This window comes from Staurois parvus, unplaced genomic scaffold, assembly GCF_062004578.1.
Source record: "Staurois parvus isolate SC_StPar_1 unplaced genomic scaffold, SC_StPar_1.0 ptg001957l, whole genome shotgun sequence".
NCBI classification, from domain to species: Eukaryota; Metazoa; Chordata; class Amphibia; order Anura; family Ranidae; genus Staurois; species Staurois parvus.
The window spans coordinates 120,120-134,283 of record NW_028319753.1 but is presented as its reverse complement, the minus strand read 5'-3'; the positions used below and the strand labels follow the sequence as shown (position 1 = coordinate 134,283).

Genomic DNA, 14,164 nt, shown 5'->3' with positions numbered 1-14,164 from the left:
ACTCAGTAACAATTCTGTCTGTCCCTGAGTAACAATTCTGTCTGTCCCTGAGAATGAATTCTGTGGCCCTGAGTAAGAATTCTCTGGCACTCAGTAACAATTCTGTCTGTCCCTGAGTAACAATTCTCTGGCACTCAGTAACAATTCTGTCTGTCCCTGAGTAACAATTCTCTGGCACTCAGTAACAATTCTGTCTGTCCCTGAGTAACAATTCTCTGGCACTCAGTAACAATTCTGTCTGTCCCTGAGTAACAATTCTGTCTGTCCCTGAGAATGAATTCTGTGGCCCTGAGTAAGAATTCTCTGGCACTCAGTAACAATTCTGTCTGTCCCTGAGTAACAATTCTCTGGCACTCAGTAACAATTCTGTCTGTCCCTGAGTAAAAATTCTGTGGCCCTAATAACGTTTCTGTGGCCCTAAGTAACAATTCTCTGGCACTGAGTGAAAATTCTGTCTGTCCCTGAGTATGAATTCTGTGGCCCTAACTAGCGTTTCTTTGTCCCTAAATAACGATTCTGTGGCCCTCATTAACAAGTCTGTGTCCCTGAGTAATGGTTCTCTGTCCCTAAGTAACTTCTCTCTGTCCCCATTTCTCGTTTCTGTGGCCCTAACTCTGTCCCTGTCCCTAGTACAGAGCGGTCTGCCTCTGTTCAATGACTGCAGGCAAATGAAGATTTCCAAAATGGCCGCTATATATACCTCGACCATTACACAGTGCTGGCTGGCTGGCTGCTGATTGGCTGATGCGATCACATGTCGTTGAGGAATGCATTATGGGGCAGCGCGCCTTGTCTGCGCGCCTTCCCCGACATCCCCGCTCCGTCGCCGCACATGTCAGCCGCCATTTTCGGAAAAATTTCGATTCGCGCGTCCGAATTAGGCTGTTTTTCGGATTCGGCACGAATCGATATTCGGCTCGAATTCCACTTCGGATACTTCGATTCGCTCATCTCTAGTTATTTTCACCAAAGACATGTAGCAGAATACATCTCGGCCTAAATTTATGAAGAACAATTATTTATTTGTAAACTTTTATAACAGAAACAAAGAAAAATGTGTTTTTTTTTCAAAATTTTTGTTTTTTTTTGTTAATTTAGCAAAAAATAAAAACCCCAGCGGTGATTAAATACCACCAAAAGAAAGCTCTAGTTGTGTGAAGAAAATAATAAAATTTTAGTTTGGGTACAATGTTGTATGACCGCGCAATTGTCATTCAAAGTGTGAGAGCGCTGAGACCTGAAAATTGGCCTGGGCAGGAAGGGGGAAAATTGCCCGGTATTGAAATGGTTAAACCACAAATGTCCCATATTGCAGCTTACCAATCATGGGATGTGGCGGCTGCATTCTTTTTCTTTGGCTCTTTTCCCTGTTTTCACCTGGTGATCTGGCCAGTAACACACCTTCTGTATTAGAGCGCCCCCACTGTGGAGACCGCAGCATGGTCAGTCTGGGGGGAGGGGAGTGTTAGATGTATTAGCAGATATAAAAACAGTAACTAATTGAAGCCAAACTCCAGCTCACACTTCATAATCAGTTTACATCAGTTTTTTCCTTTTGGGATAAAAGTTTCACATGAATAAATAAAAGCTGCTCATTGTAAGCCCCCTGTCAGTGGTAAATGGTCTGCCTCATCCCTGGAACTGATACATTCTGCTGCAGAGTTTTTATAAAACAGATTTACGGGCTAGATCACCAGATGAATATAGAAGAAAACTAATGCAGCCATCACATCTCAGAATCGGTAAGCTGCAATATAATATTTTCTTTGTGTTTAATATGGATTAAGTTAACATTTACCGTATTTTTCGCTCCATAAGACGCACCTGACCATAAGACGCACCTAGGTTTTAGAGGCAGAAAACAGGAAAAAAAAATTCTGAACTAATGGACTGCAGACACAGTACAGGAGATGACCAGAGACTGCAGACACAGTACAGGAGATGACCAGAGACTGCAGACACAGTACAGGAGATGACCAGAGACTGCAGACATAGTACAGGAGATGACCAGAGACTGCAGACACAGTACAGGTGATGACCAGAGACTGCGGACAGTACAGGAGATGACCAGAGACTGCAGACACAGTACAGGAGATGACCAGAGACTGCGGACAGTACAGGGATGACCAGAGACTGCAGACATAGTACAGGAGATGACCAGAGACTGCAGACATAGTACAGGAGATGACCAGAGACTGCAGACACAGTACAGGAGATGACCAGAGACTGCAGACACAGTACAGGAGATGACCAGAGACTGCAGACACAGTACAGGAGATGACCAGAGACTGCGGACACAGTACAGGAGATGACTAGAGACTGCGGACACAGTACAGGAGATGACTAGAGACTGCGGACAGTACAGGAGATGACCAGAGACTGCGGACACAGTACAGGAGATGACTAGAGACTGCGGACACAGTTCAGGGGATGACCAGAGACTGCGGACACAGTACAGGAGATGACCAGAGACTGCGGACACAGTTCAGGGGATGACCAGAGACTGCGGACACAGTTCAGGGGATGACCAGAGACTGCGGACACAGTACAGGAGATGACCAGAGACTGCGGACACAGTTCAGGGGATGACCAGAGACTGCGGACATAGTACAGGAGATGACCAGAGACTGCGGACACAGTACAGGAGATGACCAGAGACTGCGGACACAGTACAGGAGATGACCGGAGACTGCGAACAGTACAGGAGATGACCAGAGACTGCGGACACAGTACAGGGATGACCAGAGACTGTGGACAGCACAGGGATGACCAGAGACTGTGGATAGTACAGGGGATGACTGCTGACCTTTGGGGAGGGGGGGAGGTACCTGAATTTGACAGATACCCGCTCCCACTTCCGCGGAGTTGTTCTTTGATCTTACCTGTTCCTCTATCCAGCCGCGCGTTGTCTTCCCGGCTTCTGTAATGGCGCTCGGCATGACAGCCGGGTGCCCAGTGCGCATGAGTGAGAAGCACTTGCGCTTTGTGATTGGTCCGGCGGCTTCTGGGATCTGTCATGTGTCCCAGGTGCCGCCTTACCATTCACAAAAAGCACCGCTTCCTGCGCATGCGCACTTGGCACCCGGCTGTCATGCCCACACTACAGAAGCCGGGAAGACCGCACCGCTGGATAGAGGAACGGGTAAGATGAAAGAACAACTCCACGGAAGTGGGAGCGGGTATCTGTCAAATTCAGGTACCCGCTCGTCCCCCTCCCCAAAGGTCAGCAGTCATCTCTATAAGGTCCCGCTGTAGAGCTGAGCGGCCGGCCCGGTATTCTGACACGGCGGCAGTGGAAATACTGGACCGGCCGCTCCATATTCGCTCCATAAGACGCACTGACATTTTCCCCCCTTTTTTGGGGGGAAAAAAGTGCGTCTTATGGTGCGAAAAATACGGTATATTTTCTTCAGCCAATCCAGTAGGAGGTTTATGCCCCTGGAGCATGCTGGGGGAGGAAATAAATATTTGGGACAGGCCATGTGCTCTTTCCATGGGCTGAGGTCTAGGGAGGTGCTGCTGGATGGAGCTCTGCTGTTAGGCCCAATAGCCTGTTTTGGGACCTAATGTGTGAAGTGGTCCTGAAGCTGTCCTGTCTGGTCTGAAGGAAGCTGTGCCAAGGAGGAGACCCAGAGGAGGCCCCTGGCTGGAGGGAGCCATGAAGAAGGCTGGTCTCTCAGAAGGACCCGGTGACTCTTTTGGAGGACTCACTGACATTTGGGAACGTGTTTACAGAGTCATTCAGTCGGCTTAAAGGTTCTGCGAGGCTGGACATTGATCTGCAGAGTCTGTCGGTGATCTGTCATGGTATCTGGGTCCCCCAGCCCTCACCTCCCCAACCCTTCTAAATAAAACTTTAAAAAGACAAAAGTGACTGGTGCCCAATATCCTTTCTCAGTCCCCATATTTTAGCCATGGACTCGGCTCTGGGGTGAGCACCCCTGACCTCTGGAGGTGCCATCCTGCCTTTGGGGTGTCAAAGGGGTTCTACATTCATATTGCACATTACATAGTACTGACCTCTATACTATACATATTTGTTGTATGTTAGAGTCCTGACCCCTGCACTATATACTTTATGTTGTACATTACATACTCCTGACCCCTGCACTATATACTCTATGTTGTACATTACATACTCCTGACCCCTGCACTATATACTCTATGTTGTACATTACATCCTCCTGACCCCTGCACTATATACTCTGTGTTGTACATTACATCCTCCTGACGCCTGCACTATATACTCTATGTTGTACATTTCATACTCCTGACCCCTGCACTATATACTCTATGTTGTACATTACATACTCCTGACCCCTGCACTATATACTCTATATTGTACATTACATCCTCCTGACCCCTGCACTATATACTCTATGTTGTACATTACATCCTCCTGACCCCTGCACTATATACTCTATGTTGTACATTACATACTCCTAACCCCTGCACTATATACTCTATGTTGTACATTACATACTCCTGACCCCTGCACTATATACTCTGTGTTGTACATTACATACTCCTGACCCCTGCACTATATACTCTGTGTTGTACATTACATACTCCTGACGCCTGCACTATATACTCTATGTTGTACATTTCATACTCCTGACCCCTGCACTATATACTCTATGTTGTACATTACATACTCCTGACCCCTGCACTATATACTCTATGTTGTACATTACATACTCCTGACCCCTGCACTATATACTCTGTTGTACATTACATACTCCTGACCCCTGCACTATATACTCTATGTTGTACATTACATACTCCTGACCCCTGCACTATATACTCTATATTGTACATTACATACTCCTGACCCCTGCACTATATACTCTATGTTGTACATTACATACTCCTGACCCCTGCACTATATACTCCATGTTGTACATTACATACTCCTGACCCCTGCACTATATACTCCATGTTGTACATTACATACTCCTGACCCCTGCACTATATACTCTATGTTGTACATTACATACTCCTGACCCCTGCACTATATACTCTATGTTGTACATTACATACTCCTGACCCCTGCACTATATACTCCATGTTGTACATTACATACTCCTGACCCCTGCACTATATACTCTATGTTGTACATTACATACTCCTGACCCCTGCACTATATACTCTGTTGTACATTACATACTCCTGACCCCTGCACTATATACTCTGTTGTACATTACATACTCCTGACCCCTGCACTATATACTCTATGTTGTACATTACATACTCCTGACCCCTGCACTATATACTCTATATTGTACATTACATACTCCTGACCCCTGCACTATATACTCTATGTTGTACATTACATACTCCTGACCCCTGCATTATATACTCTATGTTGTACATTACATACTCCTGACCCCTGCACTATATACTCTGTTGTACATTACATACTCCTGACCCCTGCACTATATACTCTATGTTGTACATTACATACTCCTGACCCCTGCACTATATACTCTATGTTGTACATTACATACTCCTGACCCCTGCACTATATACTCCATGTTGTACATTACATACTCCTGACCCCTGCACTATATACTCCATGTTGTACATTACATACTCCTGACCCCTGCACTATATACTCTATGTTGTACATTACATACTCCTGACCCCTGCACTATATACTCTATGTTGTACATTACATACTCCTGACCCCTGCACTATATACTCTGTGCTATATATTAGATTATACTGATATTTTATATTCCTATTGTTTCTATTCTATATAATAATTTGTACATTACATAGGTTTTCTTTTACACCCATTTCCTCCCAGCTGGACATTTTATATCGGATGATGTGATTGGAGCCCAGACTTTTACATGGTGATAATAATGTGATCACATCCTCCAACTTTGGACCCTTAAACAGAAAGTGATAATGAGGGAGGAGTCAATACCCCAATGATGGTGGTCTTCAGGATCAGTCCAGTCTTCATCTTGGTTGTTCTCCCCCCATCCTCACTCTCTGACCTCTGGTGGGGCTCAGCCCCGCTGTTCTTCATGACTAAATCATGGACTAAATAAGGAAGTGCAGTACTTCTTGTGTTGGGAAGATGGCGATGAGTGATAGAGGGGGTGGGGACCCTCGTCCTATAATCCCCTCATCACTGTCCCTCCTATAAAAGACAGTTCTGGTTGTTTCCTCACTCTCTGACTAAGGTCCATGAATAAAGAAATGACCTGGTAGGAGATCAGAGGAGCCATTTCCTAGTTCCCTTGAGGGTGGATTTGTAATCTCCTCAGAGACCAAGCTGCCTGATGTGGGCGGAGTCCTGGTTTGGGGGAACCAATCCGCTCCTGTCTAGTAATCCTCTTTGTCTTTGTATTTTAGTCCATGGCCGGGAGATGAGGAAAACCTCCGAGGATTGTCTCACTTTGTCTCCAGACTGGAAAGTAGAAGATGAGGACATCACACAGTATAGTCCAGGAGAAAACCCGGCTCCCTCCAATGTCCATCCGGCACCACCCAGTGTAGATGGACCATCGGATTCCTCGTATCCTGAGGAACCTCAGACTGTGCGGGACCGGGCCGGCCTTCCAACAGGGAAGAGCTTCTCCTGTACCGAGTGTGGGAAGGGTTTCCATTATAAATCTCATCTTAATATCCATAAAAGATCTCACACAGGGAAGAAGCTGTTTTCCTGTCCTGAGTGCGGGAAATGTTTTTCAGAGAAGTCCAATCTTTACACACATCAGAGATTGCACATGGGGGAGAAGCCGTATTCCTGTTCTGAGTGTGGGAAATGTTTTTCAAATAAGTCCTATCTTTACACACATCAAAGATGTCACACAGGGGAGAAGCCGTTTTCCTGTTCTGAGTGCGGGAAATGTTTTTCACAGAAGTCCAGTGTTTACACACATCAGAGAACTCACATGGGGGAGAAGCCGTATTCCTGTCCTGAGTGCGGGAAAAGTTTTTCACGGAAGTCCAATCTTTACAAACATCAGAGATGTCACACGGGGGAGAAGCCATAATCCTGTTCTGAGTGCGGGAAATGTTTTTCACAGAAGTCCGATCTTTACAGACATCAGAGATCTCACACAAGGGAGAAGCCACTTCCTGTCCTGAGTGCGGAAGTCCTCTGAAGTCCTGTCTTCCTGTATATTAGGGGTCCCACACAACCCTGGAGGTGTATTAATGCCTTGAGTGTGGGAAATGTCTTCTAGATGAATGTTGCTGGACATCCCAGATCTCATGTGGGGAAGAAGCACCCCCTGATATACACCTCAGATATACTCCATGGCTGATCTTCATCATGGAAGAAACAGTTGATAAGGAGATGAGAGGCCCCCAAAGACATGGATGAAGTGCAGTAAATGTCGGGGTGCAGAGTGGTCAGTAGATCCTGGAAATGAAGGACACAACTTCAGCCCTTCTTGGGTGTCGGAGTTGCGTTTCCTGATAATGATATAGCGGGTTACAGAGCTAGAAGCCGGGAGAGCCCAGATCTCGTTATCGGGGAACTTTACACAGACAACAAGAACTTCTGAAGTTGATGTCCTTCATTTCAAGGCTCTACAGAACAGTGGTGACCCCGAAGCGTCTCTCTGTCTTCAGTCCATCCTTCTCCCATCCCCCAACAGGAGGGAAGGAGAACTCCGCCCCAAACTAGGGGGGAACTTTCCTCTCATTATTTCCCTTTGCTTCTGTGTGGGTTTGGGTGGTTGGAGGAGTGCGGCACGAGAGGGAACACAGCTTGTTGTTCTATGTCTACATATGGGGTCTGTGTAGAGGGGATCCACCGGAAAATATTTCTACTCTTTGATTTTGTGGAAATCGTTTCTTTTTTCACTTTGAGGGGCGATATTATGTGTGGTTTGTAAAAGGGATTGGCCAAATAGATACCACCCCACTTAGAGAATAGATGAACTAATATGACCAGCATTCATTCAGCCATGTCAGCCAGTCATCTATAGATATGAGAATCATGAGAAGATCCCTAGATGGATCCATAGACATGGAGGAGGGTGTGCAGCTTTGTAGAGTTGTCATTCCTACTATAGTCCATGATGTGGGACTTCTCTTGTCCTCATTACATTGGAGGACAGAAACTCTTCCATTGTGACATTTATTCCCAAGCTCTCCCAGAATCCCTCAGCTTGGAATAATGGCCGCTGTGTCTGCAGAAACGTAGAGAATACTTCCATATACCGCGTCTCTTCATCTTGTTCATCCTTCTCGTTGGCAGAACAATGACATCTCAGCTAGACTAGAGGATGTGGGGACCACCACGGGATTATTTGGTGTTTGTAATCACCTCCCCTTGTTCCTGCACTGAGGGGTCCCGGCTTCCATTCCTTCTCTATACACAGAGCAAAATACTTCAGTTGGGGAAAAGTTTGTCCCTTGCGGGACTGGAGACCTGAAAATGACCCTTGTCTATTATGTGGTATAATAACTCCCATGGTTCAACCCGGGGAAACGATGAAAATATGATCTTCCTCATAGAAATTCTAACAAAAGGCAACATTTTCCATTTTAGGTCAAAAATCATTTTAAATTGTTCCCCATTTATACAGAAGGAATGTACATGCTTTGTCACTGAGCGCTCTGCTAGACAAATGTTTTTTATGAATAGACCCCTAAATGTCAGGAGATGTATTATATTGTATTATATTGTATTATAATTTAAAGGCAGGAAGTATGGAGCAGATAAATGAACAGACCTCCCAGCAATGTCATTACCAGGCTGCAGCTAGGGGGAGCTCTAATGTTTAGAGTCGACCACAGGAGAGTGATTCCTTCTAGCTCATATAGACATACAACAATTACAGTGAAGTGAGACTTTTGAGACACATTATACATTGTAGCACCCTCCTAGTACAGCCAGGGGGAGCTACACCCTAATGGTGTGATAGCCAGAGGGGTCAGATTGTGGTCAGGGCTGAGAGACTCTTCAGGCAGCCCCTCTGGAATATCCCCGTTGTGAACCTTTCAGAAGAGGGCCTTGGAGGAAGTGGGTGGATCTGAGGAGCCAGCCAGGCTGCACTATTCAGGGATTTCAGCCAATCCCCAACAGAAGGCTTGACAAGGGGCTGGGACTCCCTTAATAGTGTAAGATCCTGCTGAGTAGTAGGAGTGGGGAGTGGAGTGTGAGCAGTCAGGTGGAAGATGTGAGGCTGGAGGAAGGAGGCCTAGTGGGATGGGGCTTGCCTGCAAGCAGTTGGAAAGGTTGGAGCCCACTGCACCACACCACAGAGACCCGCACCACACCACAGAGACCCGAACTACACCACAGAAACCTGCACCGCACCATAGAAACCCACACTACACCACAGAGACCCACACCACAGAAACCCGCACTACACCACAGAAACCCGCACTACACCACAGAAACCCGCACTACACCACAGAAACCCGCACGACACCACAGAGACCCACACCACAGAAACCCACACTACAGAAACCCGCACTACACCACAGAAACCCACACCACAGAAACCCGCACGACACCACAGAAACCCGCACTACACCACACCACAGAGACCTGCACCACACCACAGAGACCAGAACTACACCACAGAAACCTGCACCGCACCATAGAAACCCACACTACACCACAGAGACCCACACCACAGGAACCCGCACTACACCACAGAGACCCACACCACAGAAACCCGCACTACACCACAGAAACCCACACTACACCACAGAGACCGGCACCACACCACAGAGACCTGCACCACACCACAGAGACCCGAACTACACCACAGAAACCTGCACCGCACCATAGAAACCCACACTACACCACAAAGACCCACACCACAGAAACCCACACCACAGGAACCCACACTACACCACAGAAACCCACACTACACCACAGAGACCTGCACCACACCACAGAGACCTGCACCACACCACAGAGACCCCAAACTACACCACAGAAACCTGCACCGCACCATAGAAACCCACACTACACCACAGAAACCCACACTACACCACAGAGACCCACACTACACCACAGAAACCCACACTACACCACAGAAACCCGCACTACACCACAGAAACCCGCACTACATCACAGAAACCCGCACCACACAATAGAGACCCGCACCACACCACAAAAACCCTTACTACACCACAGAGACCCGCACCACATCACAGAGACCTGCACCACACCACAGAGACCCGAACTACACCACAGAAACCTGCACCGCACCATAGAAACCCACACTACACCACAAAGACCCACACCACAGAAACCCACACCACAGGAACCCACACTACACCACAGAAACCCACACTACACCACAGAGACCTGCACCACACCACAGAGACCTGCACCACACCACAGAGACCCCAAACTACACCACAGAAACCTGCACCGCACCATAGAAACCCACACTACACCACAGAAACCCACACTACACCACAGAGACCCACACTACACCACAGAAACCCACACTACACCACAGAAACCCGCACTACACCACAGAAACCCGCACTACATCACAGAAACCCGCACCACACAATAGAGACCCGCACCACACCACAAAAACCCTTACTACACCACAGAGACCCGCACCACATCACAGAGACCCGCACCGCACCACAGAGACCCGCACCGCACCACAGAAACCCACACTGCACCACAGAGACCCGCACCGCACCACAGAGACCTGCACCGCACCACAAAGACCCACACCACAGAAACCCACACCACACCACAGAGACCCGCACCGCACCACAGAAACTTGTACTACACCACACCACCGAGACCCACACCACACCACAGAGACCTGCACTACACCACAGAGACCCGCACCACACCACAGAAACCCGCACTACACCACAGAGACCTACACTACACCACAGAGACCTGCACCACACCACAAAAACCCACACATCAGAAACCTGCACCACGCTCCTACAAACACAGTCCCACACATGTGGCAGCTATTCTCACAAAGGGGGCCCCACAATTCACTCCATGTCCACAAATACTCATACTGGCTCCCATTAACCCTTTCACTGCCAGGGCTGTTTTTGCACAAATGGGAAAATGCAGATCTGGGGCCTGAAGGTTAGCTAAACCCCTCCCCAAAAAATATATTTTCTAACGTGGTGATTGTTAAGGTGTTCCCCATACACAGATTCCCCTTCATATCCGCCTTTATTTCCTCCTTTCCCCCATTTTCTATGTTGGGATCTTTTCTACAATACTTTGTTATAATAATGGAACACGTTGTGTATTGTATTGTACACCAATAATAATGACTCCGCCCCCACATTCCAGACAAGGGATCTTCCTGACCAATCAGATTTCTGCCTTTACTATTTCCTGAATGTTTTTTTTCTGCAATCTTGTTGAAAGTGAAATTATAATAAAAAATGTATTGAACAAAAACAAAATCCTGTGTGTGTGCAATGATGACAAAGCTGTGTATCCAGAAACGGCTGGTCGGTGACACTTCCATATACAGCCCAATGAAGTGACAAGGAAGCCCTAGAACCCTTTGGAGGAACCCTGGCTGAGAAAGGCTGGACTAGGCAGTCACATATCTCTGCCCCCCTTGCAGGGTTCCCAACCCTCCGTGACTTTTATTACTGACACAACATGAAATAGAATAGAATGGATAGATAATGTGGACATTGTAGTCAATGGAAGGTGATGAAGGGACGGGCAGAATCAAGCTCCTTGATAGTAGAGGCAGACCCGATCAGTCCTCATGGGGGTCACATACATGTATAATAGACCCTGGTGGTGTCATGGAGGGCAATCCTCAGGTATCCTCATATGTAGATGATAGTCACTGAGATATCAGATAAAGCCACACGCTGCTATCTCACACTTGGCACAAAGACAGCCAGTAGATGGATGTAAAGAGATGACGGAACGGGGCACTTGTAGAGTCAAAGGAGGCAGCGGTCACCATTCACTTTCAGCACAGGAGAGTCCCTCAATCCTCAGTGAGGTCATATACATACATGGCAGACCCATATAGATCCCATAGGGGGTAATCCACGTAGTCATCCACGGATAATTGTGGTAATAGCAGTGTTGCCAGTATATGGATGGCGGGTTATAATGACAGGATAGATAGTGCAGTAGGCAGTGGGTGAGCATAAATATGAGACTGATAGAGCCCTGTGTGCCAGCGATAGGAACAAGGACATCAGACAGGTGGAGCTCAGCCAAGCAATTTCCATGAATGGGGACTCCCGCAGTGTATTAGTGCCTTAGTCCAAAAAACAGAGTCCGCTCACCCATCCAGGTGCCGTTTGCTAATGCATTGTCCTCCCGCTGCATAGTGGAAGTGTAGAGGCACGCCGTGTAATCATCTGTGGATGAGGAGGTCTGCAAAGAGGTCTAGTGTGTCCAGAGCGATGTGGCCAGGTGGTGAGGCTGGGTGGAGAGTCCTGGATGCCGGGGATGCGGGCGTCATGATGCTGTGATGTCAACGTGTTTCATCCACTGAGTCACGTGAGCTTCTTCAGCCCACAGCACACCGGACACACTAGACCTCTTTGCAGACCTAATTATCCACGGATGACTACACGGCATACCTCTACACTTCCACTATGCAGCGGGAAGACAATGTATTAGTAAACAACACTTGGATGGGAAGGAGAAGGAGCCAAGAGAAGATGGGGAGCAGGAGGAACCTAGAGAGGATGGGGAGGTGAAGAAACCTAGAAAGGATAAGGAGGAGAAGGAGCCTAGAGAGGATGGGGAGGGGAAGGAGCCTAGAGAGGATGGGGAGGAGAAGGAGCCTAGAGAAAATGGGGAGGAGAAGGAGCCTAGAGAAAATGGGGAGGAGAAGGAGCCTAGAGAGGATGAGAGGGGGTAGAAACCTAAGGAGAATTGGAGAGAAGGGTGGAAAAGGAAGGGAAGGAAAGTATAGAGGATGGGGAAGAAGCCTAGAAAGGATGGGAAGGGGAAGAAGCCTAGACAGGATGGGGAGGGGAAGGAGCCTAACGAGGATGAGGAGTGAAAGAAGCCTAGCCTCCCCAGCGGTATTCCTGAGTGTAGCTCGGGGTAAAATTTCAGTATCAAGAGAGGTAATGCTGAGCTACACTTCGGCTTACCATGCGGCGTTGCTCAGGGAGTCCCTGCAGAGATTACCTTGTCCTTCGCTCCCACGATGTGTCCCCTGCAGCATCCCCAGCCATCTCCTCCGGCCGATACCGGCATCCGGCTTCCGTGTTCTGGTCCCTGTGACGTCGGGACGTACGGGTGCCGGAACCGGCGGCAAATTTAAAAAAATGTCATTTTTTTGCAAACAAATATTACATAGTAAAACATTCCTGTATCAAACCATTTCACATACATTTTGTCCCGAGTGCTTTGTCCGGCGCCCTGCCTGCATTTTGACTGTTCTTTCTGCCTGGAAACAGAAACGTCCATGGCGTCCAAAAAGCGTCCCTTTAGGTCAGACGCGGTTTTAGACCGGCTAGAGAACAGCGATAGTAAATCAGAACCACTTGCAGAATTGAGTGATAATGATTCGTGGGGGAAATTCCTCATCAGACACTGAAAACGATTCTGCGACTTTGCTCAGCGATGTGCCAACTTGGCGCTATATTTCCAATATCAGTGTTTTTCGTTTGATTATATTGTTGAATTACATTTATTATTATTATTTTTTATGAGTATTTATTAAATTATAATTTATGATTTTGTGTTTCAAGTTTTATCCTCCCCGGGATGTTTACTAGACTCTTGTTCAGACAGATTTCAGTGAGTTATTCCTAAAAATTACAGCCGACAATAAAAAACTACATATTTCCATGCAAAATAATGGTACCGCTTTCAGCACCAAAAATTTGAAATAATCAGACCGCTAGGGAGGTTAGAGATGATGGAGAGGAGAAGGAGTCTAGATAAGATGGGGAGAGGAAGGAACCTAGAAAGGATGGGGGGGGGGGGAATGGAGCCTAGAGAGGATGGGGAGGGGAAGGAGCCTAGAGAGGATGGGGAGGGAATGGAGCCTAGAGAGGATGGGGAGGAGAAGGAGCCTAGATAAGATGGAGAGGGGAAGGAGCCTAAAGAGGATGGGGAGGGAATGCAGCCTAGGGAGAATGGGAGCCTAGAAAGGCTGGGGAGTAATAGGAGCCTAGAGAGGATGGGAAAGAGGACAGAGCCTAGAGAGGATGGGGAGGGGAAGGAGCCTAGAGAGGAAGAAGC

At 47.5% G+C, this 14,164-nt stretch overlaps 1 protein-coding gene across 1 annotated transcript in view; it reads left to right on the top strand.

Moving 5' to 3' along the window:
* LOC149433145 (uncharacterized) overlaps nt 1–14,164 on the top strand; it is a 141,166-nt gene that overhangs the window by 57,790 nt on the left and 69,212 nt on the right. The window contains exon 7 of the mRNA XM_089664587.1: nt 6,567–6,908. Within this exon, the coding sequence (XP_089520713.1) occupies nt 6,567–6,908 (342 nt within the window). The remainder of the gene's footprint in view (nt 1–6,566; nt 6,909–14,164) is intronic.